General features: G+C 38.2%; 2 protein-coding genes across 2 annotated transcripts; one reads left to right on the top strand and one right to left on the bottom strand.

The window, feature by feature from the left end:
• ABCG8 (ATP binding cassette subfamily G member 8) lies at positions 1–13,362 on the bottom strand. Its single transcript, XM_031599649.2, has 13 exons — positions 12,898–13,362; positions 11,794–11,892; positions 10,918–11,074; positions 9,031–9,269; positions 8,503–8,635; positions 6,751–7,020; positions 4,996–5,161; positions 4,817–4,909; positions 3,771–3,967; positions 3,577–3,653; positions 1,931–2,198; positions 1,337–1,464; positions 1–1,247 (listed from the first exon to the last, which is right to left on the bottom strand). The coding sequence occupies exons 1-13, from the start codon at positions 13,348–13,350 to the stop codon at positions 1,110–1,112; spliced, it is 2,418 nt and encodes an 805-aa protein (XP_031455509.2). The 5' UTR covers positions 13,351–13,362; the 3' UTR covers positions 1–1,109.
• Positions 13,362–27,762, top strand: ABCG5 (ATP binding cassette subfamily G member 5). Its single transcript, XM_090135157.1, has 13 exons — positions 13,362–13,521; positions 13,778–13,899; positions 14,323–14,459; positions 14,720–14,818; positions 15,778–15,910; positions 17,168–17,307; positions 18,356–18,485; positions 20,598–20,811; positions 20,986–21,191; positions 22,213–22,351; positions 24,805–24,990; positions 25,796–25,908; positions 26,962–27,762. Exons 1-13 carry the CDS (start codon positions 13,400–13,402, stop codon positions 27,156–27,158), a joined length of 1,938 nt encoding a protein of 645 aa, XP_089991283.1. The 5' UTR covers positions 13,362–13,399; the 3' UTR covers positions 27,159–27,762.
• The last annotated feature ends 199 nt before the right edge of the window (positions 27,763–27,961 follow it).

The raw sequence follows: 27,961 nt of genomic DNA, 5'->3' as shown, positions 1-27,961 counted from the left end.
ATCCAGGGCACTATAGCCGATTGCACTACGTGCAACATAACAGTAAATGGAAGTAGAATAGATGTACTTTGCATTTCTGATGTGTATGGGCACAGAGATGTGCATCCAAATGTCTAAAATCAAGCAAGCTAATCTTATAAATTGCTCGTAACATCTGTACTGGTAATTTGCACCTGTGCTTAGCATGACTGTGTGCGAATTACAGCCATTTGTTTATTATTTTTCTGAGTATTGTGTCTTACGGCTGAACTTAATAAGCTGCACAAGTGCATCATTTCATAGACTACATCATTAGATCTTCAATTACCAGTGAGGAGTTTTGCTACTTCCTACCTGAGAATCTTAGGAACCCAAACTGGCACATTGCTGATTTGCACTGCCATGGAGAAAGAGATGATTAATAACAATAAATTGATGTGCATTTATGCTGTAAAAACAGACCCAAGAAGGCAAGATAAAAATATGTTACAAGAAATCATACATATAGTGAGAAAATACTTATTTTGAGCACCAAGAGCATCTAACTGGAACAAGGGTGAAGTCTTAAAACATTCAAGCAATTAGAAACAATATAGGATAATTAATACTTGAGTTTTTCATCCTTGCGTGTTCTCCTGAGGCTTCAGTGAAATCTTCACATTGCTTTCCTCTGCACTGTTTATATTAATGCAGAAAGTAGTCTTTCATGTGTGCTGATCTCACTTCTGTAGGATCACCATCCATTCAAGTGCTGTGTGGCCTGGAACATCAGCTATTACAGTATTAGGTTAGGTCCTTTTAAATAGGTAGCCCATCGCCTAGAATATTTCAAGTAGTAGTTAACTTATATAGGTGACACCTATAAACCTGAATGTCCAAAAAGTAAATTTAAAAAAAAAAAAAAAAGTCACTTTTGTTGCAGTTTGTCTGATTAGAGAACAACCTGGCTCCCAACTCCTGGTCTTCTGCTGCCATCCTGTGGCGAATTGGGCTCACTTCATGCAGCACTGCTCAGCCACTGCCTGCTCTCCCAGCACCTCAGCAATGCTCACCAAAAATAAGCTTATAGGCTTCCCACATTCTCTTGCAAGGGACGCTGTAACCTGCTGCCCCAGCTGCATGCTTTGCTGTTACCAGTCTTGGCTTGATTTCTGCTTGATGAACCTTAATGATAGATAGTATAAGAGCAGGAAACAGAAAATATTGCTGCCGACGATGATGTAGCTTATGTAGAGAGGCTCTGAATCCAGGCCCAGAGACTTGGTTACCTGTAACCACAGAGAACAGAAAATTAGGAACTGACAACATTTTTTGCTAATGAATTAATTATTGAGATTTTTATTAGAGAGCGACTTACAAGTTTTCCTGGAATTTTAATTGTAATGTTCCCAAAAGTCATATCATATATGGAATCAGTGAACTGAATTTGCATCATGCCTTGGAAATTCCATCTGAGAAAAGATACCTTAGAAACCCAATATGGAACTAGAAAAAAAAAATGGCAGGAAAAATATGTATAAATAAGCAGAACTGCTGTCTTGCTGCCATACATAACAGGTTTCTCTAACTTCTTGACAACCAGAGGCCATAAATGTATGAGAGTTTATTATTGGACAAAATATATTGTTTTGTGGAGATGTAAATTAGGAGAAAGCTAATATCTATATCCATCAAATTCCTGCTGTCTACTAAGACTCACTGGAGTTCAATCTTCATTTACTGAATATAATTTTCCAAAGAGTCCAGATAACACTCCAGATTTTCAATAATGCTTTTTTGGACCAAACTTATCATTATCTCAGTTCCAGATAGAGAAACTAACGTAAAATGAACTCCACTCTCACTGTAAAGGTGGTGTTTTCCTGCATGAGACTCAGCTGTGCTGCAACCAATTGCTGATGCAAACCACCAGTGTTACAGTTCAGAGGGATATTGGGAGATTTGTTTTTACCTGTCCAGAGCTGTTCCAGGCTTATCACAAAACCACCACTCAGGTAGAATGAAGTGAAAAGGACATTGCCAAAGAAAGCTGAGAGCTGTAATGTTGGCAGCAGTGCTGCCACCCAAAGTGCCATTGCACGGGCACAGTATACAGCCAGCCACACTGAGAAGAAGTTCAGCAAAAAATGTTCTGCTTCAGGAAATAGATTTGTCAGCCAGTAGATGGGAACCCCATAAATTATAACGAAAGCGCAGTGCTCGGGGAGCTCCCCCAGAATCTGTCCAGGAAGGGGGGGGAAAAAAAAGAGAGAAAAATAAGTTACACAACAATCACAGAATTTTGAGATGCGCCTTAATGTATTTATGAACTGTTTAGAAAAACTTCAGGAAATGTCCCCTTAGAATGCAATTGCTATTTTTTCCATTGTTGTGACAATTCCTGTAACTAATTGTTATATCAATAGGCCTTTTGTTACAGATTAGATATCTTGTTTTGATACAGTTTTTGCTGTTTCTAAGAATTGAGGAGACTTTCCCTAAGAAATAGTGTGCCTGAGAACAGGAGCACTGTTACTGACTCATTGTGAGTGTGTGTTGTCCAAGCTTGGTTGAAGATAGCATGACATCAAATCTGAAATAAGCTACTGATCACTTCCCTTCTTTGTCCAGAGGCAGTCTAGCTAGCATCTACTTAATTCACTGTTAAAAAAAAAAAAGTATATATGCATATGTTTTGAAGTTTCTCAAATGTCTGAAGATATATTGTGTGTGTATCTTTACATATAAAATATATATACACAGTAAATATGTGTAGATATACACAGCTCTACATATATATATCCTTGGACTATATATATGTAGATACATGTGTATATAAACCTATATACATGTATTACTATGATTAATTTTTTCAAAGAGAGTTGCTACCATCCTCTAATACCAAGGTTGTAACAAATTACAACTACTCCTCTATGAATAATGTGCAATTTTTGTGACACAATGCAAAGAATATTTTTCTCTGGCAACCACTAATAAGCATTTAAAATCTTGTGCAGAAATGGAAACCTAAATTACAGATGCCATGGCAGGCAGAACTCATCTCACAGTGGCAACATCACAAAGAAGGGATTCTTCTAAACCCTAATTCAAAAGAGAATATAATTTTTCTTAACTTTTAATATATTTCCAGAAAATCTGGCTCTTTATGCATTTAATGCATTTGTTTCAAGCTGATCAGTACAGGCCCAAACAACTATTGGAAATCTAACAGCATTTTGCTATTGCTGTTTTGCTATTGGTGCAATTTAATATGAAGACTCTGTTTTACAGATCAAAATGTAATCAGACTTCCAAAGATGCTCCAGTTAATGAAATAATAAGTTATATAAAACTGACAAACCACCAAATTTGACTTCCAGAATTCCCAAGTTATGGCCGTAGAACCTCAGAGACCTCAGCCATGAGACATGGCAGCAGATTTAAAGTAGTGTGAGGCTTAATCTATTAACACCAAGGAAGCAAAATTGATAGCTTTAGGTGTCAGACACAAAAGAAAAAAGTATAAATTGAGCATGATTATTTGTATAAGGCTATGTGTTGTCATTGTTTTTTTTCCTAATCCATCTGTGTGCATTTCCTGGCAATGCAACCACTTACCTTAGCAAAAAAGTATGGGGTCACAGAATACATTCCATTTTCCAAGTCGTGATAAAGCATTGCTCTTTCGGAATGACCTACAGGGTAGAAACAAACAGGCTGGTTTCACCTTAGAGTTGCATTTAGTAAATGTAGTTTTTCATTAATTAAAGAATTTTCTGATTTATAACACTTACAATGAAGTTCACACTTACATTTGGCAATACCATCCAAAATCACCGTGAATGGGATTAGTGCACCTATCATGTACAGCAGTGCTGATGTGTCACGAATGGAGAGTCTGCCTTCATGTCCATAGTACAAAAATCCAATTAATAATGACATGACAAGGGCCTCAAATCCATGGACTAGTAATGTTGAAAGATCTCTGAAGTCATTGGAGACTTGACGACTAGGAAAACAGCAACATTCATCATAATGTATTAATGCCAGTTATATTCAGATATATTGCTTCAAATGCTCTGCTAACATCAGTTTGTTGAACTTGTTAACTCTGAGTAGGTCAGGTATTTGTCAATCTGCTTCCAAACATTATTTGACCTAATTAAAGCCAAAAAGAGCACCTGTAGTTTAGCTTTTCAGGTCTGAAATGCTGAAAACTTGAAGGAATTCAGTGAGGCAGGAAGAACTGGTTTTGGAGATGCAGAAGCAATTATTTCAGCAATAGAAGTGTCTTTTTTAAGGGCCTATAATACCAGCTGATACTAGCAGCGATGTTCTGTGTATATTAAGCAAGTTGGCTGTATTTCTTTTGAGTACAGAAGCATGAATCTCAACTATCAATATCCATCCATGATTGCTCTAATCACTGAAGCCTCCTTGGCTTCAAATCTGAGGCAGAGGCACGAGGATGGCAATGCCTGAGCCCCAGAAGGCTGCCCAGGCTTGCTAAAGGTTGAGTCACCTTGTCTTCACACAGAGATCAGAATGGAGGTACCCAAAACTGGGATGCACATTCCTGAGCCTGGAGACTCCTGCTGCTGCCAAAACCTGCAGCAATGTGATCTGGAGATTGTTTTTGTTTGAAAGGAGTCCTGGGGCAGAAAAAAAGGAATGCATATAGGACTGCTGCCCTACTCAGAGGATTGGGGTGATCTGGTATAGCAACACCTCTGCTCCATAGCTTGCTAGTGTTAGGCAAGCACTGTCTGCATGCTCTCACTTCACATTTTGTACTTCTTAATGCTTTAAAATGCAAATGAGCACAATACATAATTGTTTAAGTTGGCAATAAGGTTACCTTAATAATACAGTGAACTGTTTCAAGACTCCTGGTAACTGATCACTTGAATGGTGTGGCATGTTGATAACCTCTTCTGGTTTTAAATGAGAGCTGATCAAAAGAAATTAAAAGAAAATGAAACTAGCTCAGGTTGTAGCAGTTATTCCAGATCTGTTGTATGGCTCTGTTTTCATTACCTGTGCTTGCTCGTAGTGGTCACAACACTGTCACCTTCACTTGCTTTCCATAAGAAATCATCGAAATCTTTGATTTTTTCTTGGAACAAGCTGGCAAGAGTATTTGCTCTTTTTAGGCTTTCCATCTCCTTTTCTGTAGTGTGTTTATCAATGCTGGTCAGGTCAACTGCAAGATATGATTTGACATGATACTGTATGCTATGCTACAGATGTGATAACTATATGATGTGTTTAGAATTAGAAATTTCATCGTGAACTCACTGACCTGTGTGCATAAATTAAGCTACAATGGTTAAAATTTTGTTAGTTACTTCAGGTAACTTCAGGTGGATACTGAGAAAGCATGAGAATATTAACCAAGGAGGACATAGTAGCAGCAATGGTAGTTCATTTAGCTTTTTTAAAAATATTATTATTTAACAAATTATTTTTCAAAATCTAAACAGTAGTATTAGTAGTTCTGACTTTCAATGTAGAGTGAAAATACCTGATATTTTATAGATGCTTAGTGGGAGAATCTGTACGTTTGTTAATTCCTATCATTGAGCTGATCTTCTCTGAGCCACGCTTTAGCAGAAGTTCATCAGAAAAATGAGTTGCAATCTACCTTATTTAACTCTTCCCTTCTGATGTGGTCCCCCATTTCTTTTATCCACCACACTTCGGTATTTCTGTATGTTTCTGCATTTCTGTATTTCTTTCAGGTACTCCTCCTTGCCGTGGCATCCTCTGCCATTGTGTTCTATTTCTACCTTCCATCTGCCTATATTCTCCACCGTTCCTATCAGTTGTGGCTCTGAGCATTGCACTCAATGATCTTCCACCTTCTTTTCTCATCCCTCCCTGCCTCCAAATTGGTAGGTAGTTTGTCTCCCAAGGAGACATATGGGAGTGGCTGCAGGACTTCCTTAAGGTTGTGCAGGACTGCTCTGAACCACATTAGTGACAAAGGTCTTTTTTTCAGGACTTGATATTAAGATTAATTTCTGTCTTATCTGTGCGTAGCTGATAAGAACTGACACTGGCTGCCACATAGGCACAGTGTAAGAGGTTACTCTGATGCATTGCGGTCGTTGTCCTTGCTAACTTGAATGCAAAGACTTGAGGGCAGTAATGAAAGCAGCCGAGGCAGCCTCTGTGGTAAATACTACTGCCATTAGATCGGCAGGGTGAGATTCCCTTTGAATGATGCAGAAAAAACAGAAGAATGATGGATTTGGGACCGTGTAGTTAAATTTCTTTGAGGAGAGGAATCAAAAAGTACTGTTATATGTTTGGTTTTTTTTTCCTCTCTTCCAATATGCTTTGGTGAACAGCACTCCTCTTTTCTATACTGTTCCAGGTGCATATTATTCCTCCCCCTGAGAAACTAGCTTCCCATGTATTTCTTGAATCAACTTCAGAGAACCATCTACAGAAGGAAATTGATCAGTTCATCCAAGTCTTTCTCAGCAAGGGTAAAAGTTTCAACAAGCTGAAACATGGGAATAAGTGTACTAAGCTTGTGAAAGAGTTGCTACATCTGGCACGGTTAGGAGGAGGATTATTTAAAAATTATTTTTTTTACTTATTTTTTGTTCCATTTCCTGTACTGACAAATAAGGATAGTATAAAAAACTGACCTTACTACAGTATTGATTAGAGTCAGTGATAAGGCATGTCTAAAGCAGGTCAATAAAAGTCAATGTTTGCTGATACACCCACAAAAGCAAATGACTTCCAAAAACCTTTTTTATGACAGTACTTGATACTAACCATAGAAATCTGCAGGATTGCTGTACCTCGGGCAAGGGTAGCCTAGTTCTGTGAAGTACTGGACCATGTCTCTAGCTGTTCCAGAATAGATGGTGACTCCAGAAGTCATCAGAAGAACTAAATCAAACAGTTGGAAAATATCTGACCGAGGCTGATGAAGTGAAAGAAGAACTAATCTGTTTCCTCTAGCCAGTCTGGATAATGTTATCACAAGGTTATGTGCTGTAAAACTGTCCAGTCCAGATGTGGGTTCATCAAGTATCAATATTCCTGCCAAAGGCAATGAGTTTAGCTGATTAGGAAAATATGTTCTAAGTGAAAAGTTATTAGCACATGAAATCTCACAGATATATTCCTTTTAAAAATTCTGAAGTGTATTCCATACTAGAATCATATAACATTCAATCAAGACAACTTTTTTTTTCCACTGTTCTTTTGAATATAATAACTAAGAGTAACTTTTAAATGTTGTCTTGCTTCTACTGGAAATAAGAACAATGTTTTTTATTTCCAATGGGATGAAGATTTAGGTTCTTTGTTAAACTTATATTTTTTTCTGCAGTTCTTGTTCTTTGTACAAAAATCAAGTATGTGAATATGCAATGGTAATACTTTTATACTCTAACTGCTGAAATAATTAGATCTTACATTATTATATTATTTATGTAAATTCTCAGATTATTACTTTACATAGCTTCTCCTCACAACCCATGGTCTATTTCATACCTGTTCACATCCACAAATGAAGACTAGTGCATATGCTTAAATTTTTTGTTGTTGCTGTTGTTTTGCAATTGATTGCTAAAAACTTGCAAGGATTTTATTGCTTTGCAGTGTTTATGTTGTTAAGGAACATAATGGCCTCAGTATGCACAAGGCAATGTCTGTATACAGACATGTTTTCTGTGATGAGGGATATAATTTGTATCTTTACTTAAATTTCCTTGAACTAATTATTATTATTTTTTTTTACTTCAGTACCAGCACGTCTATTTCTAAGCATCATCATTTATAAGAAAAAAAAAGGCTTCTGCTTTCATGGTAATATCAGAAGTATAACTCTATATAAGCTAGAACTTTTCAGATCCATTTCCAAGTATTTGCAAGTGGAGGTAGAAGGGATGAAAAGAAATGTCAGGCAACAAGAGGCTCAGCCAAGATTATTAGTGCTGTTGTTAAAAATAAGAGCAAGTCAGGAATTCACTCCTGCAAAATCACTTGCAGATTCAGCCTCATCTTTTGCTTCTACCGAAGAGGATGGGCATTTTCTAGTGGCATAAGCCAGCCACGTCAGAGTTGCACAAGAGTGCAATGTCTTCCTGTGCTGCCAAGAGAATGACCTTCACTGTTAACATTGTACTTGTGAATAGGTCAGGTTGAAAGAAAGAAAAGCAATCCAAGGTTTATAAGAGATAACCAAGCCTCCAAAGTAAATTGTGGCATACAGTCATGAAAAGACAAACCTCATGCAGATTTGCACAAAGTGGAGTGTGAGGGTGACTTCTAACAGTATTCAGTAGTTTGGTTGATGGTGAGTGGAGGCTTCCGGAGGGGACTCTGCCTGGCTCTGTAACTGCTGCTGCTTTGGCAAAGCTGGCAGAAGTGCAAAGGGCTGCTAAACATCCCTCCAGGACTCCTTCAGGAAGTCCTCCCTGCAAACTTGTGTGTGACTTTTCCCTGAATCCTCTTGCGTTCTCTGTTTCTCCCAGGGGTTTGTGGTGAACTCAAGGAAGTTGTCTGGGTTTTGCTCACCTGGGTTCCAGAGCAGCTGCACACCGATGCTCACCCTCCTCCTCTCGCCTCCTGAAACGCCACGGAGGTACTCATTCCCTACCCTTGTGTTCGCGCACTGCCGCAACCGTAGCTCTGCTATTACATCTTCCACCTGGGGGAATAAAAATGAAAGAGTTTACTTGCACGTTTGTGTACAGAAAATGCTGAAAATAGTTAAAATTCATCTGGATATTATGGTGCTGTCTGATCAAGAACCACTTGAAAACAAATCTTGATTTTAGAGATATCATTTAAAAATTGCTCAGCAGTAAGTAAATGTATCTCTTCTTTCAGCCTCTCTGATGCTTTCTCTAGATCATTATTTTTTATGCACTTTGGAACAATTGCTGGTTTCTATTTTGAAAATAAGAAAAAGGTTTATAACTCATAATTTAAATTAAAAAAATGCCAGATTAGCTGTTCTGACTCCAAACACACTGAATCTATTGGATAACTTCTGTCAGACATGTTTTTGACAACTTTGTTTTTTCCCAACAGCTTAATTACCCTTTTTTGCCTTTGCAAGTCTGAAAAACATGCTGGAAGGCGCAGCTTGGCAATGAACAATAGCGTTTCTCTGACAGTCAGGTGGGGTAGCAGTCGGTCATCCTGCCTCACATGTGCAATGCATTTCTTGACAAGCTGGGGAGTGCTGGGTTTGTTGTTGATCATGATTTGACCAGACTTGATTTTGCCTCCATGATCCCGGCAGGTTATCACATCAAGCAAGGATGTCTTTCCGCCAGCTAGAATGATCAAAATTGGAAAATAAGTACATTTCTAGAACATTAATTTGAAAACTGATTTATACACGGTAGTTTTCATTCCCTAACTTCTTTTCCTGAACTGTTGCTTTTCTAATGCTGCAAATACAGAATGGTCTTGAAAGAGAATGCCAACACATGACTGCAAGCTCATGCTCAGAAGATCTGTCCCCTCCAGAATGGAGGATGACTTCAACCTTTGTCATCTCTCAGGAGAATTGGGTGGATGGGCTTTGAGGACAGCTCTTTGAATGTGAGAAGCAAGATCTCTCCTTGTCCCCCCAGTCACCTTTCTTTTACCCTTTGGAGAGATAGCTGAAAGGTGGAATCCTGGCCTGGCTGCAGGGCTGTCACCTAAACACTCTGCATGATCTTACTTATTGGAAGGAGCTGTGGATTCAGAAATGGCAGCTGTAACATCCAAAAGACTAAGGCATCAAATGATTATACTGACAATAAAAATCTTAATCATGATCAAATAGAAATTACTATTATTTGAATAAGACAAAAAGTCATTTAAATAATTATGAAAAGCTGGCTTATGTTCAGAGATAAGGAAATGAAAACAATGTAATCAAAACATTATTTGGAATTAAATAGCAAATGACTTTTTCCCTTATGCTGTATGATACTTAAGGTAAACACAGAGCTCTCTCATTATGATTAGATGTCATTTATTTCCAGATTTCCTGTTAAAAGATTAACTGCACTTGTTTTCTAATGTGTACATTTTAAAAAGGAAATCCATCCATCTGTAAAGTATGTATTGCTCAATTTAAGAGTGACATATTGATTGCCATTGATATTGTGAAACTCATCAGCAGTTTAACCCATTTTACTAAGGCATTTGGAAAAATAGATGATAAACAGCTTTTAAAAATAGTTTGACTAGTCTGCTAAAAAGGGTATGTGTTCAGTGCATGTTACCTTACAACAGTGGTATACCTATATTGCAAAATGTTATTTCATCATAAGCTTTTTCATTTATTATGGGAAATCTCTAAGGTGCAACTTCATTTTCCTTACAGATACATGCTCAGAAAAATTCCACATGACAATGGGGAAGAAAAACCAGAGATCTGTTTTTAAGACACTGTGAGTCAAACAGAAGAGGAATTATCTTCTTAAGTTTTACATTAATTGATCTGAAGGTGGTAGTTTATCCTCTAAGGATTGTTTGCATGTGAAGGGAGTTGCTATTTGTGGCTATGCTCTACCAGTTGCCACTGATCTTTGCAGGGTCTGGCTTCATATCTGTTATATTACTGGGTGAGGTCTGCAATCTACTTTTTTTTTTTTTTTAATAAGAGCCATGAAGCTGCTTCACATGCAACAGAGGTGAGAGTGCAAACCATAGTGGCAGCAGCACCTCACTGCATCTCAAGGAACAAAGAGCAAATATACAAGTCATAGGAAAAATTGGTTTTGAAAACAAATTCAGAATACATGTTTCTCCACTATGATTCTTTGTTTTCTCACACTTAACTTTTTAATGATGTATTTAAATGATGCATTTCCACTAGTTGTTTCTCAGCTAGATTTTGCCCTTCAAGGGACTGATGAGTATTGTTTTCAATTGTGTACGTTTTATCCAAGGATTGATCAAATCATGAAACACGGTTGCTCTTACCTGTGCTTCCTATAATAGCTAGCATCTGACCGCTGTGAACTTTTAAATTCAGGTTCTGGATTACTGACACGTGAGAATCAGGACCTGAGTTCCAGGGCAATAGCAGTTGCATCTGTGTGAGTTTCTCATACCAGGGAATCTGGGATGCCAGGTTAACCTAACAAAGAAAAAAAACAAATCAAACAATAAACTACTTCACAGTAAATACTTTCAAATTTGTCACAAAGCAAAGAATAAGTTAAAATAATGTTAATATTCAGAAATACAAAAATACAAAAATTCTCTTCGAGGCGTGTATGTTTTTCATCCTTTGCTTCTTATTTCTGTTAATCACCAAAATTATCTGTCCTGTAATGTATTGCTATTATACATTATTTTTTAATACAATTTAAAATTACTCAAAACTGGAAATTACGAAGCCTACTTCAGATGCCCCATGGCACAGAGAGAGGTGACAAATTTCACTAGTTTCCTGAAATCCTCTTTGTATTTGTTATCCATGTCATCCTACCACACCTCCTGCACACACATTCTTGCCAGCAAAGGCTCCTGCTATCTCTGACCGGATGGAAAATCCCTCTGCTTCAGTCCTCAAAGGAGTAATTTAGCTTAAGACAGAGAAAACAGCCTATAAATTGACCTCTTCTCCTGTGTCACCCTCAAGCTTTACTAGAAATGTTTACAATGGAGCATGGAGCCCATTGTCAATACTACAGCCACGAGCATGATCCTCCTTACAAAACTTCTGTATATTTTACTGTGCAACATTTATGTGAACTTGAACTTTATTCTACTTCTAAAATGGCTTACAAAATGAAACAAGAACTGCTGGATATGTTCCCTGCTCAAGGGAATTACATAAAGTAGAGTGTTTACCTGGTAGTTGAGTTCTTTGACCTCAAGAACGTTTGATTTTCCGCTGTATGTGAAATACAGGCTGTTATCTTCTTCAGAACAAAAAATACTGTCCTGGGCCTTGATGTGGAGAAAGTACTAGCTTAGTTACAACAGTTAATTGCAATACCTAAAGAGCTATTAAAATTTGATTACAGAAAAAAAGAAAGAAAAAGAGAAATAGAAATGGAAATATGTGCAATGGGATATACCAGTATTGTTAAGTTTCCGTAGTACAAAAGTGTGAGAAGGTTGAAATGTTACCTGTTAGCCAGCATGAAATGCAGTTTGTTCTAAAGATATGTCAGAGGGCCAGCTATGCTGTGCTATGCTCATCTTTCAGTTGAAATGAGTCTATTTCTGAAATGGAGCTAAATCCTATGCCACCATAGGGAGATGAATCTAATCTATTCTATTTTTATTACTGTAGAAGAAATGGATGACTGTTGGAGTATTAATGTCTACTGGATCAAAATGGTATGTATTGAAATCGGTATTTTATGGCAGCTAAAAATTAAAGTACACTATGAGCATGCTCGTTATTTAATTCATCCATACTGTACCATAGTAACCTGGATCAGTTAATTCACCACTGCACACATACAGAAGATAATTTGCTAATGTCTATGCTTATAAAGAGCAAATGGTAGCTGCAAACAATGTATGCTCAGTAAGAAAATGTTAATCATAATCAGACAGGGTATTAATTTAACCAACCAAAATATCAAATACCCACCATCTCTGCTGAAGAAATGTCTTGTAAAATAACGGGGCAATGGCACGTTATCCTAAGTCAACACTCAGAGATCATCCTGTATCTTTTGTCATAACAGAGCTAAGGCTCTTCCAGGGATTCATAGTCTGAGTTCTCATTTCACCCAAGTCATGTAACTTTCAGCTTCAGCTGAGGGCTGCTGGAAGAGCTCCATTCCCCTGTTTCCTGTCTAGGTATGCACTGGAAAGCAGCAAGATACTAAATTGTCTGAAAAGCAGCACTAAGACCTTGTGAGCTCTCTCTGCAGTCCCTGGAGGAAGCCTGGGCTTCCCCAGCAGCCCGTAGCCAGCCCTCTCACAGCTCTCACTCACCGATGAGCTCGTGCACGTGTCCTGGCTCCAGTTGGCATCTTCCAGAGTGATGTTCTCGGGGGCTTTCTTCATCTTGGGTGCACAGGATGTGCCCTGTGCTGCTTTGGTGGTGGGCTCCTGGAGAGGCGTAGGGAGCCTTCTCTCCTTGCTTCTGAGCTTTCCAAGCGCCTTCAGAGCAGTGCCCTGGCGTCTCTGCAGTAGGCGTGACCTTGTGGACTGGGAAATACTCCCCTCCTCCCAGACGCTGACAGCTAGGGCTAAAGGTACATCAGATAGGCGATTAGCTGAAGCTGCTATCAGTTGCTCTCTGGAAAAGAAAGTGCAGAGAGACGCTCTGTTTTCTTGTAGGCGCTTCCCAGGGTGGCGTGTGCTGGGGGCAACTAGTTGCTCCATTCTAGGAGGAGCGGGGAGCTGCCCCCATCCCAGCAGAGGCATGGTGGCAGTGGCAGGCATCTGGCTGGTGGTGTGAGGGCAGCGGCCCGTGGGGCTCTGGTGCAAGAGGATGACGGGAAGAGGGTCTCCCGCCCCGGAGAGGAGTGACAACAGTGGGCAGGCAGGCGAGACGAAGGCCGTGGCACAGCCCGCCAACTGCATCAGTGTGCGGGGGGTCTCCTACAGTGTCAGGTAGGACAAGGGATCCTGGAGGCAAGGTGAGCCCCTGCTTGCTGAGAGCTGACCCGACCCCGGGAAAGGAGGGGAGAGGGCTGGGACAGGTGGGCTGCGGGCTCGGCCTTGGGCTGGTGAAGAGCGAGGGCCATGGTAGGGCTGCCCACCTCGTGGTGGGTCATGTAGTGGAGATTTCCAAAGTTCTTTGTATGTGTGTCATGCAAAACTTCTTGCATCTTCAATGTTTCTTCCTTTCTGATGTTTGTTTTCCAAGAGAGAGTGTTGGCCCCTGGTGGAAAGTTCCTTTATACCATACCAAATGGACTCGGCAAATACTTAAAGATGTTTCATTTCATATAGAGAGTGGCCAGATTATGGGGATTTTAGGAAACTCTGGTAAGTTGTTCCTTTATGTTCAAAGAAATAAAATCAGAGTTATTACTGGTGACTAACACAGTAGTCTGAATGTGACTGAGGTCTGTGCTTTAAATAATGAAATTGCAGCTGTGTTAACCCCTGCTTTGTGAAAACATGACACTTGGTTTCCAGAGTTCTATCTTCTGCCATCTAACTAGCAATTACAACTTCAATAAAAGATAAGGTTACTTCCAAATGCAAATGTTTCACGATAAAGTGTGAATGTGGGAAATAAATGCTAATTCACACTTATTCTAGTTTCCCAATTGCTTTCCTATTACTTTCATGTTAAGACTTTGTTTAATGCTTCCTTATTTTCACATGTCTCCATTCAAGTGATGCCGTTGCTCTTGAGATTGCAAAATTCATCTCATCGTATGATTGATTTGTTTTGTTTGAAAGGATCTGGGAAAACAACACTTCTGGATGCAGTATCAGGAAGACTGGAAGATAAGGACAATTTTTTTGGTGAAGTGTATGTGAATGGGCATCAGTTGAAGAAGGAACAGTTTAGAGATTGCTTCTCTTATGTGCCACAGGTTATTCTCCACATTTGTTTGTGTGTATTGTGATTCCTCTTCTGTTAAACAAAAAACAACCAACCAACAAACAAACAAACAAAAACAACAAAAAAGTATTTGCTACTGTAATGGTACAATGTATTCCCACCACAATTTCACTAGTAGCTTTGGTACAAAGCAGTGAATAAATTGCATGAATGAATTGAGAGACTGTGAGTAAAAGCAGTACCTTAATTACTACTGGACTAACTGCTACTTGTTCTTCACCTTTTTCTTAGAATGATGCTTTGTTAAGCTTCCTCACCATAGAAGAGTCTCTGACCTACACAGCTTTACTTGCTCTTCAGAAGTGCTCCAACAGCTTCATCAAGAAGAAGGTCTGTGTATTATCATCTTCTGCTAGGAATGCAGACATGACATCATGAAATGCTTTTACTGGAAGCACTTTTCACCCATGGCCGTGGTTTATATTTATGCAGTTTCATAATCCTTATTCTGCAGCTGGAGAGATATCCTTCTGCTGAGCAAGAAGCAGGATAGACTCCCTAATGCTCACCACCTCTGTAGGGAGCTTGTGTCTATTTCCCAGCAAATATCTTGGAACAAAACTTTAGTTCAAAGCTGCAGCAATTACTGCTGCAGTAGATGTTATTGGCACAGAGTTCAGCTCCCATTGGCCAACTGGGAAACCCAGCTCTCTGTAATGCTAAAGGCTGTGTATGCTGGCCAGTCTCTTGAACAGCAGAGCTGATACTAACACTACTCTGGCTCCTGGGGGAACTCTCTCACTAACCAGAGCAGCCCTGAAATGCACCATTCTACTGAGCTGCTCACAAGCTACCTTTTCAATAAAATATGCACGTTTCTGATCTACTAGAGGGCGCCTTCTGTCCTCGGCTCATAAGTTCCCAGTTGAAAGTTCTTGCCCTCTGTCTTCTCTCTTCACCTATTCTGCGTTCAGTATTTTGTACTTCTCCAGAATTGATTTGCTTTTCTGTTCCCTTATTTTGGAAGCCAGACTAACATGTTATTCTTAATGTCTAGCCTCTGACCTCCTCATCTCTTAATGTCAAGCAAAGCTAAAATTTTACTCATTTTAGAATATGTAGAAATGAAAAAATATTTGTAAAAGTAATTGGATTACTGCATTAAAAATAATCTAATAAAAATCAGGCCCAAATCCTTCCAGTTACAATGGGTGCAAGCAACATTCTGGGAAAGTCTTAGCTTAAAATTATGCCTTTTTTTTCCCCTTCAGTTTTTGTTTTTCTGAGTATCTGAGTTAGTATCTGAGTTGAACACTGATTGGTCTTTCTAAATCGGAATTATTTTTCAGGTTGATGCAGTTATGGCCGAGCTGAGTCTTAGCCACATTGCCAACAAAATAATTGGAAGCCAAATATATGTAGGAATTTCTGGAGGTGAGAGGCGTCGTGTCTCAATTGCAGCCCAGCTATTACAAGATCCCAGTAAGTACCACAAAGAGGATTTTGAACATAAAGTAGAGCAGTGCTACTTTGTGTTTCTGCCACGGACTTCCTTAGCTCACTTTAAAATACAAATACATTTTTTAATCTGTAATTCACTGAAAGCTAGCCTAGTAATGATGGAGATGGATAAGCCATAATTCAGGTTTGCCATTAATTGATTATTGGTCTTGGACAGGAATTAAATCTAAAATGTTAAGGACTGAACATGCATCTAGACTCTTTTACCTGTTTCTGGGCTTGCCCTTCCCACATATGCAACGTTAGTTGTGACACATTAATTTGCGGTTTATAGAACCAATCAGAGCCCTATGTATGCAAGCACTGAGTCTGACATTGGGCCATGTATGTGTGTACTTGATGGGGTCAAAAAGGCAGTCTGCACATGAACTTTGCTCACTTGGAAAAGAAAGAAACAAAAGAGAGTAAATTACTCAGGAGTATAATAGCTCTCATGTGGTCTTTTCCTTGATAAGAAGCCAGATGTTGATGCACACCATGCTTCCGTATGTCTTAATTTTAGTGTAAAGAAAAAAAAAGTATGAATGAAAATTGAAACTGAGTAACAGAGAATTAAGCTCATATTGTAGTAATTCTGTGTGGATAAACCTAAAGAGAAAAATCTTCTTTCCTATACTTAAACCCTAGGATTGAACTGCCTTTTCTCTGCTATGTATCGCCTACGTGAAACTAAATGATTTGACCGTAACTTTTACCCTTCCATATGCAATAAAACAGTGAAGAAAATGCAATTTTAAAAACTGCTTTCATTTAGAGAATTACACATAGTGTATTCTCATGAAACTCTTGATTTTTTTTCATAATTAATTTCATTATTTATATATTTAATTCATATAATAAGTTCTAGCTAATTATTTCAGCCATATTTACATTTGTGTACATGTTGAATTCCACCACAGTTCTTTTTAGAAGCAAGTGCACATTAAATCTATCTTGCTAATGTATGGATTTCACTTGACCTTAGAAAGAAATCACTATGTTCTTATTTGTTGTGTAGTTCCACATGTTCTTATCCCCAGTAGCTGAACCTGAGCATTGAAGCTAAATAAAGATGAAATACCAGGCCTTGGTAATGAATGTGCATGCTCTGTGTTACACATAGAACTTCACATGTACAGTAATTTCTATAGCATTTTTCAAATTTGCTTCAAATGCAGAAGTCATAACATTTGCTCTCCATTTACCTGAGTTTTAATGTTATTTCTTACCATTAAACAGAGATCATGCTGCTTGATGAGCCAACGACAGGGCTGGATTGCCTGACTGCAAACCAGATCGTCTCACTGCTTGTGGAACTTGCACACAAAGACAGGATTGTGATTATCACCATTCATCAGCCTCGCTCAGAACTCTTCAGGGTAAATGATATCTACTCAGCATTTGATTTTTTACCATCCTTTTTAGTATTTAAGTTCTTTTCAGTATAAAAGGGCAATATCAAGTACAGTTGTGTTAAAGTTCTCCCTAACATTACCCCCGTGTAAACATAGGCTTGTCTTCAACTTCACAAATCTGGCCTTCTGCCACTTGCAGTGCATATTAGGATACACACTGCTCTGTGCCAATAGCTCTGACACAGTGTGCATAACCTTTGTGTTATGCTGCTATCCAAATCAAAACTGGGAGAAGCCATTTAAATCCCCCATGTGTGCTGGCACTGTGAAAACTAGCATTTTATTTATTGTTACAAATGCTTGCAAATCAAGATGAAGCTATGATTTGGAATAGAAAGGGGAAAAAAAGCTTTTATTTCAAGTCTTCTAGCTTCACATAGGTTGTGTGGTATGGTCTTCCTTCCCAAGACTATTTTGAATTTGCACCACCCCATGAACGCAAGGCACTTCTCTGGCTGAATAAATCTAGTATGAGTGATCACAAAGCAATTGTAAGTGATGGTGCTCTTCTGGACTGGAATTGGTCTGGTGCTTTGGGAATGAGCTGGGCATAACAAGTTGGGAGCCCTGTGCTGGCAAATGTACACCCAAAGAGTAGTGCTCTTAAAGTCCTTAATAGTTCAGGATAGTTTTCCCAATAATTTGGAGATTTTGCAGACTGAGACTATTAAGCACCAAAGAAGGCGAGTCAGTAAGTGAAGGTACATTAGAAGTGAAGTCAGAAATCCTCAGATCTTATTTCTGTTCTTGGGTTAGCTCTGTACACTGCTGTCTCCAATAGCATTTAGAGCTCTAAGTTTTAAGAGCTTACAAATGTGTCATCTTGCATAACCATAGAGAGGACTGATAGAAAGGACAAACTTCGTTTGACAGAAATATACTAAGGAAGTTTGAATGTGTCAAATCTATTTTTCCCGTCAAAGCATTTTTATTACCAAGACAGTAGCTGTACTCAAGAATTAATGTGCTTCTTCCCAGTACGTATTGCTACAATCTTAATTTGTCCCCACAGTTATTTGACAAAGTAGCCATCATGAGCTTTGGAGAAATGGTTTTCTGCGGGAACCCTATGGAAATGATCACATTTTTTAGCAACTGTGGCTATTCGTGTCCTGAACAGTCAAATCCTTTTGATTTCTATGGTAAGTTTATCTAAGTTGTTTTGGTAAAGTGAACAGGTTTTCTTCCCAAGATAAAAATTTTTCCATAGAAAGGGAAGTGTTTGAATTTTTCTCTGACTCTATAGTTGTAATCAGCTCAGAGAAGAAAAGAGGACATCCACATGTGCATGGACAACATGCAACAACAAAAGTTTCCAGTAGGACTGAAACACGGCAGAAAGGAATAAGCCAGCAATGAAAAAGGAATTTTCATATTTATTAAATTTATTGAACCTCTGGGTTTCTGATGGCATGTCCCTAGGGCTATCCATTGAACATAAGGTTATTAATTTGATCCCACAACTATGGAAAGCATTCATGGATGTTTTTGATGCCAAAAGAAATGAACAAAGTCGTTGCCTGTTGGGTAGGACAGAAAAACTAGAGGATGACCAAGGAACAAATGCTGAGACTTCAAAAAGTTTTGGGAGTTTCTAATACCAGGGTGAACTACTCAAGTAGAATGGACAGATTCTTCTGGAGATGATAACAGGCTGTTTGCAAAAGCTTTGAGTTCTGTTCTACTAATTCAGGGTCAAAGAAGTATCTGTAACAGATTTTTAAAGTGAGGCTTGGATTCACTGCAGAGCATCTGTGTACCTGACCTGTGTGGAAAAAATGAATATGTCTGTGTGTACATTTGTGTGTGTGTGTGTGTGTGTATCTTTTAAAATCTGGTATGCAGGCTGATTTCTGACAATAATAGCTGAATGTTAACCAGGGAACGTGACCAGTCAAAAAGCTGTGTTCAGAAAAACGGCACATTCAGAGAAGGCAGTGTTTTTCTATTGTCTAGATGGCATCCTAAATTCAGAGAGAAGAGAGGATGGTTGTTGACATGAAGCTGGAATGGGATGAAGCTGAAAATACTGGTGTGACAGTGAGGATAATTTTGTCTTCATGAATTTGAATAGTCTTCAAATGCATAGATGATTTGAGATTTAGACCCACCTTTAAAACAGCCTGGTAAAGAAAGTAATGCATTCTTCAAATGTCAACCTTTGAATGTGACAAGAAAAGGAAAAAATACAGTTTAGAGCTAAGAATCATCAGAATATTTAGTCTTCAGAAAATTGGTAGTTTATATTTTTTGTGTGATTTAATGATGTGAATGAAGGCACAGATTCTGATATCATTTACACCAGCAGCAGAGGAAAATAAGATCTTATGTATTGAGCATGGGTTATACTGTTGAAACATTGCATGCTTTGTATTTAATTTAAAAAAAAAAAATACAAAAACATGATAGGCATTAGCTATTTGGTCTCGTGGCTGGTCTATTTCATCATTTTTTTGGAAACTGCCTGGTTGCCATTTGTTTCCTGCATGTTTTAGAGCATGTCACGTTCAGCTGCTTTTATAAAGTGTGGCCCATTTTTGAGTGTTCATGTTTAGAATGAAGTCTTCAGTTCACTGTTAAAGGCAGTTTGCTAAATTCCTGTTTTCAGAGCACTAGGGAATAGTCATAAGAATTCCAGTTTTGAGGACAAACTGAGATTGTTGGACAAGGGCTGAAGATACTCTTTTCTCCTGTTAATTTGTCTTTTGAAAATGAACGTAACTTTGTAAAACTGCCATTTAAGGATGATATAGACCTTAAGAGTAGATCACCTTTCATCCTCAGCTGGGAACCTGTCTTGTGCGTAGGAAGAAGGGTGAAGGTCTGACTGTGGAACGCTTAAGTCCTTGCATTTCCACATAAGCCTTGAGGGTCCTACAGAGGACACAAAACAGAGAGATTTATTGTGTTTGCACAATCATTCATTCTTTCTGCTTCAAATAGAAAAGAAGGAGTAAAGGAAACTTCATGTATTTCTGTCAACCTTTTATTTGCAGCTTTTAGGATAGAGATGTGGAAAGGTTTGTTGCAAGGGAGGAACAGATAGAATCATTATAGAGTCATAGAATGGTCTGGGTTGAAAAGGACTCAAAGATCATCTAGTTTCATCTCCCCTGCCATGGGCAGGATTGCAACCATTAGATTAGGCTGCTGGAGCCACATCCAGCCTTGTCTTGAATGCCTCCAGGAATGGGAGGGCAAAGATTAAGAGGGCAAAGTGATGTACATATGGTAAATATTTTGTAAATTTACAGTGGATCTGACTTCTGTGGACACTCGAAGCAAGGAACGTGAACTTGAAACCTATAGCAGGGTTCAGGTGATTATATCAGCTTACAAAAACTCGGAGATCTTTAGGAAAGTACTGGAAGCCATTGAGAGAACAAGGTTTATGAAAGACCTTCCACCCATACCATTCAAAAACAAAGACTCACCTGGTGCCCTTTCCAAATTATGGTTTCTTTTAAGGTAAGTCTTTTTTTTTTTTGTTATTTTAGTTTATCACTTCACCTGTCTGTCTTTTTCATATTATTTTTGGGGGGAATATTTTGTATGTAAGATTTATTCAAAGCTAAATACCCTATGAGCACATGGTCAGTCATAACTAAGAGGTATATTGCTATTGTTTTGTTTCATTAACAGGAGGATAACAAGAAATTTCTCTAAAGATAAGATGGGCATAATCATGCGTCTCCTCCAGAATCTTCTGTTTGGCTTGTTTGTAGCATTTTTCCTTCTTAGACTAACATCTGACTTGGAAAAAGGAGCAGTACAGAACCGTGTGGGTCTCCTCTACCAGTGCGTGAGTGCTCCTCCCTACACAGGGATGCTCAATGCTGCTGCCCTTTGTGAGTTTCTGTCCTCTACTATGTGCAACAGCAGGTACTGCTGCCACTATTTTGTAACTAGGAGCAAGTAGTTTTTGAAGATTGTCATTTAAAGGATTCCTACAGTTTTAGGTAATATAAGAGTTGATAGGGAAGCATGAAATTCAAAAGTGAAGCAACAGCAAGCTTCACAACGCAGAAGAGTAGCACATCCAAGAAACTCCATGTTCACTGTGCTCAATGAATCACTATGCCCCTAATCATAGAACCATTTGAGTTGAAAGGGACTCTTAAAGGTCATCTAGTCCAACTGTTCATTGCAGGGGAGTTGAACTAGATGTCCTGCAGCTTGATCAAGGCTCAGAGCTCCTCCAACCTGACTTTGCATGATTCCAAGGACAGGGCAATCCCCACCACTTCTTTTTACTGACCTGCTTATGGAGAAATTATTTTGAAAGCCTACGCATAACAAAGGACAGGACAAAGTCTAGGTGTAAAATTTACAGCCTTAAGTAAGGTCAAACACAAAGACAAGGAAAGGGTGGAAGTACAAAACAGCCTTGAGGACAAGGAAGGATAATTTGGTTTAAGACTATTATGTGATGATTATATTTCTATCAAAGGGTGTTTCTCTTACAGCTACCATCGATTAGTCACACAAAGACCAACAGTAGTTTGCATTTACAACCCTAAAAACTGTTCCGCTCATGTCAGGAATGTACACTGCTGTCATCACCTTGAGATCAGAGCATGTCAGTACGTTATCCAGTGATGGCAGCTTTTCCAAGACTTTATTTGTATCTGCAGAAAGAGAAGAGTGCATGCAGCCGCCTCAGATCTGTTTTACTCAATATAGAAAATTCTGCAGGGACCAAGTTTTACAATCACAGTGGGAAGAGGGGAACAGGGTAGTTTAAACAGAATGTTTCTGATAAATGCACAAAGCTGTCTCAGTGCTTAATGTCAATTTTGTGACAACAGGTCTTGGTCTCTTTATTTAAAGATTATTTATTTCTTATATTTTTAATTGTATTTAATCCAGTCCCACCTTTACGTGCTATCAGCGACCAAGAAAGCAAAGATGGCTTGTATCAGAAGTGGCAAATGCTTTTAGCTTATATCATACATTTCCTGCCCTTCAGTATTCTCAGCGTGGTAATTTTCAGCACCTTTATGTACTGGTAAGTACTTGTACCATCAAACACATTGTTGTTTTCTTCTTGTATCTATTTCAGTTCCTTTGTCAGAGTAAGCCTCCCTGCATGGCTTAGTGCTATTTTCTCTCAGAAGGATCACAAAGAAAATTTAAGGAATGATTATGCAATTCTAACCCTTCTCTTCCAGGCAGCGTTAAGATTAGATGTACACTTGAAACAAGAGATGTCAAATAGGATCAGGGAGTTGAGCGGCCCTTAGGAACTTGCTAGTCTTGCTGAAGACCAGTTGAGTTGCTGAGGTATTTGCAGGAAGGCTTTGTATTTCATGTAGGTCAAACTTTGAATGTACATACAAAAGTAATAACAAATAAGTATGTAAGGCTGGCAAAATTGGTTCTCGAGATAACTATTGTAAAAGATACAATGGATACAGGAGCTGTTCTGCTGTAGCTTTGCAGCGGGATACAATTGGTAATTTGAAAACAGATTAAGTAAAATTGCATAAAATTCCATCAACTGTTGAATTAGAACTTCTGTGCCAGGAGATAGTCTGCCAGGGGGATCCTGAAATAGTTGTTTTCCTATCTAGAAAAACATGTGAAAACAGATTGGTGTTCTTCCTCTTGCTCTGTAGGAGCTAACAAAGGGAAGTGCTCAGGCACAAAAGCATTTACCATCCCCTTTTCATTTCGGGTCCCAACAACTGGTCTCCAAGGTTTTCTGAGATGGAAAGACTAAAGCCCCAAAAGAAAAATTTCCTATACTCCAGATTTGAGGACATATGAACATGATTTTGGTTTTGGTGCTTTTTCTGTTGTTGTTTTGTTTTTGTGGGCTTTTTGTTTTTGTTTTTTGATAGATTGGTGTTGATATGAATAAAAGCAGTTCTGTTAAAGCAAGGCAGTCTTTCCTTAGGTCCCCTTAACTGCCTGGGTATGTATTTCTGCAAGCTGTTAGTGCTGCCTGCCTCAGGCAGTACTACCTTCAAAGTCCTGTTACTATTTCCCTTGAGCAAGTGCTGGGATGCACTCTGCTCACTCGAGCGCTTCCATTGCTATGTGCCAGTGAGCCAATTTCTGAGGACGGTGTGGTTTGGAAAGTATATTTTAGGGTCACTGATAGAAGATCTGTGGAGCTCCTGAGAGTCACAAGTTATTGTTTGTCCCAAGCTACTGTTTGTCACTCATATGATATAGATATCATATGATATAGATTTTTCTATAATATCTGGAGAATATTCTAACAGTTTATATTATCCTACCATTCTATTGCTCTGATTTTCTCTTCTCTGAGTTGATTTTTTATTCTGTCCTTTTTGGTTTTCTTCTCTTTCTATACCTATCCCAAATTTGTGAGTCTCTATCTATACAGGTATATATATCTGTATTAGAGCGTTTCAGAGAAGGGGAAACTTTAATACTAGGACCTTGGAGAGCTGCTCTGTCTGCTCTCATCTATGATTAGAGATTGTTAAATACCTACTGGCTTGGTGAATGTTTAGTACATGAAGAGTCAAGAGTCAAAAGTTCAGCCACGTGTTTATAATACTCTTTCAGCATTACATGCAAAGTATGCTACAGGAAATCCTGTGAGAAAATTAACAGCTCTACTTTAAGGCCATGGTTTGGGTGTGGTGGATTATAAAATATGACAGAGTCCTGTGACTTCTCATGTTCATCTCAGCAATGAATATGAAAAAGAAGTGTCAAATAGCTGCCTGCTAGCTAAGCAGAACACGTGGTATGTACTGGTATGAGGCAATTTTGGAATGAAGTATAGTAGAAATGTACTATGTCACCATGTAATTAAAGATTTTATCATCTGTCAAGTTTACCAAACAATTGCTATCTTTGTTTACTTTTTAGTATTTCGGACAGATTGGAGGGGGACAGTTTTCCTTAAGTGAGGGAAAAGCAAGGAACAGTGTGAGTTTATTAAAGAGTGTAAAAGTATGGAAGATATTGCATTTGGATGAATTACGCTTTCAGGAGTGGTGAATTCAATTAGCCTTCTATTCAATTAGGATGAGTATACCTGTTTTTACCATTACATGTAAGTGCAGAAGTGCAAGATTCCATCTGTTAATTGTCTGCATAAGGGTGTTCTTTAAATATACGACCTATAAATAACTCAACTCTTACTGAATGGACTCGAAGGAGGAGAATGTTAGTTTAGGGGATCATTAAAGGCATGGTGGTTATTTTGATATAACACATTTTTTCTATGGTTACATTTTTACATAACTCTCTTTAATCTAGATGGAGAAAGCTCATATATCTGCAGAATTTAAGTTGATGCCCTTTTTGTTAAGGCTCTGTCAAACACGCAAATAGCTAAGGGATAAGCTCTTAATGAGCGATGATTGCAGAAATGAATGAAAACAAAAATGAATGATACATTCCAGGTCTCATCCCAAACCAAATTGTTTAAAAATATCCCTTGGTTCATTTGTTTTTTGTTTTTTTTTTTTTGTACAGGACTGTGGGATTGTATCCTGATCCTTTCAGATTTGGAGTTTTCTTTGCGGTTGTCTTGGCGTCCCATGTGATTGGTGAACTACTCACCCTTGTGATGCTTGGGGTTGTTCAAAACCCAAATATAGTCCAAAGTGGAGTGGTGCTGCTTAACTCAGCAGGTGTGGTAGTGGGAACCGGACTCGTAAGGTAGGAAAACATTTTACTTTATGATGGTGTTGACATTAAAATAGTCTACTTATAGATGAGTTTCAAGAAAAATCTGTATTGCTTCAGAGGAGTGATGCAGAGGAGAAAGGGAATGAAAGTACAGCTGTTATCTTCAGAGAGGAAGAACTATCTAATCATGTTAGACTTTGTACTAAATACACACACACACAAATAATAACTTTAGATATCTGCAAAGATATTAAAATGTTTATTTATTATTGCAAAATGGCATATGACTTGAAGATAAAATTGAGCAATTCAAATCTATCAGCTCAGCTGAATTCTTTTACTTATGCCAACACGATCGTATGAAATGCTGTCCATATTAGAGAATTCTACCGAAAAAAAATCCTACCAGTTTTAATAATTGCTGGAACTTTCACACATTAAATAGTGGTTTCAGAAAAAAACAGTTGTTCTCAACAATGTTATTAATGTTTTTCTCCAGTTTCATCATTCATCTTTTCAGATACCTTTTTTAATTTGTGTAAACTCAACTACATACAAGTATTAAATCAATAAATAGCTTAATAAATGTGAAGGAACATCACAATGCACCAGCAAGAAGTAAGGACTGAATGTTACGACGTTTACCAAAGTCAGAGAGAACCTTCATTGCTGTCTCATTTAGCACTGAAATAAAACTTATGTTTGAAAAGCTGACATTTACAGCCAAGAACTCTTCCTATAACTTTCCCACAACCAGAGAGATTGTTTCAATTTAGGGCAGAACTGGTTCTTGGAATGTAGCAAATGACAATTTAACTTCTCTGTCTCTTAAAAGGACCATAGAAGAAATGCCAATGCCTTTTCAAATACTCAGTTTTCTCACCTTTCAAAAATACAGCAGTGAGATTCTGGTAGTCAATGAATTTTATGGCTTAAACTTCACTTGTGGTAAGTATTCAGAAGTATTCCTTTCCTTCCTCAAACAACAAAATTGTCCTGATAACCTAAAGAAAGCTTATTAGTTATTTAAAACATCCTGAACTTACTGATTAGGAAAAATGTACTGTAACTCCGTATCTGCAAGCTAGATAAATAGTCAATCTATTTTTTTTTCAACCATTCCTCATTCTTTCAGTTTTTCATCTTCTTCACCTGTTCTTTCATTCTCCATTTTGGAAAGTCAACTTTGCAGCCTACTATGTGTTTATCAGAGCAGTTGCACAAATAGAGTAGCAATAGAAATAGATGGTACAGGATCGAATATCAGTGCAGGCAGCAGTACACATAACATCCAACCAGACATTTCCTCTAACTCTAGTGAGGCTTCAGTTCCAATGTATTAGCATGGCAAATATTGAGCAGCTTCGGTCTGTCAGGCTGTGCTTCACTGCTTGTGAGCAAAGTAAGTGAAAGACATTACAGTCAGGTTGGAAGGATTAGAAGGATGATGTGAATCTGTCAACAGGGGGAAAGCTATCTTTCAGCCTTAAGATATTTTGGGCTTTGTGGACAGGTGCTTGTGCTTCTCTCCAAGGCTACATATCCTTTATGCGCTATTTGTCATCAATCTCTCCTGTTCCTCTTCATTAGAGAAGTGTAGGTGTAACTGTTTGAATACAACCATAGAAACAACTGTTAGAAAATGAATCCATGATTTTGGTAGTAGTCGTTAACAGCTGATGTTTAATGGGAATGATACATCTATTGTACTGGCCAAAGTGCGGCCCCTCTAGACCCTTCATTTACTTGGTATGAACAAAACAGAAAGCTCCTAGAGGCAGTTTGTTTGTTTCTTCAAATAACATGGCCTAGATTAACTGCAGAAACACACGGTATGTCTGTTCTTAACACCAAAAAGGTGGGAGCTGTAGCTGTGGGTTTAATTCATCATTAAAATAATATTAAGGCTAGATAAATTAAATGTATGAACCTAGATAGTGAAGCCTGAGTTTTAATTTTACTGATTAATATACTGAAGGAATTATCTTTTTCTTTTGACAGATAGAGACAACGGTTCCACTACAATAAACGCTAAATGTCCAATCTCTCATGGCATCCAATTCATTGAACAAAACTTTCCTGGTGCATTATCCCGGTTCACAATGGATTTCCTACTGCTCTATGCTTTCCTACCAGTACTTGCCATTATAGCAATCTTGAGCTTCAAAATAAGAGAGAAGATTATTAGCAGGCAGTGAAAAAAGGTAGCAGTACTAACAATGTGTAATACTGTACTTTTAATTTTATTACACTTCAAAGCTTGATCTGCTGGATTTTATATAGAATTTAAACGATCAAACATCATAGAGAAACACATTCATCTTCCCTTGCTTGATTCTAAGTGGACACTTTCCATCTTAAAAAACAATGTTCTAATAAGAGTGTGAATGACTTCCTGCTATTCCTGGTATTCCCACCCTTTTTTCCTCTTCCAAATCAGCCATTTCAACAGTGTTACATGTTTTAGAGGACTTTTAAAATTTCATTTAGTCTGCTGATGTGTTCGTTCTTCAACAATGTAATGATGCTCTAATGTTTTCCCCATACTTTTCTTTTTTAAGCTACTCCAATAAACAGAGAAGTAGAATTGTTGAGTAAATCTAGAATTGTTTTTAAAATAGTATGCTTTGTTTTGTTAACATTTTGGGACTTTAGAAAGAGAACAAACCAAACACTGTAAGAAAAGACAGAATCAAGAAGTCAGTTTAATCTCATGCATCCTATCCAACCACAGCATCCACGAGTACAAGAAGCAACTTTAAGCAACATAGAAGTTACCAAATGTTTTTGTTTTGTAAGCAATGCCAGATCATAGAAGGCAGTTATGTTATTTATATTTGCTCTTTCTTCTCGGTATTCAGTTCTAAATCTTGTTTTGGAAGCAGTCTGTGAATTACTAGGGAAAAAAATTGTTTATTAATAAAGTATCAGTTCACCTAGGTTGCCTCCCTTTTCTTGAAAGACATGTTATTTGCATCTTTCTCTGGAAACCATTTTCATG

The sequence above is a fragment of the Phasianus colchicus genome, chromosome 2 (assembly GCF_987193195.1).
Source record: "Phasianus colchicus chromosome 2, bPhaCol1.hap1.1, whole genome shotgun sequence".
Taxonomy (NCBI): domain Eukaryota; kingdom Metazoa; phylum Chordata; class Aves; order Galliformes; family Phasianidae; genus Phasianus; species Phasianus colchicus.
The sequence above is the reverse complement of the archived record's forward strand: the minus strand, read 5'-3'. Positions and strand labels throughout refer to the sequence as shown.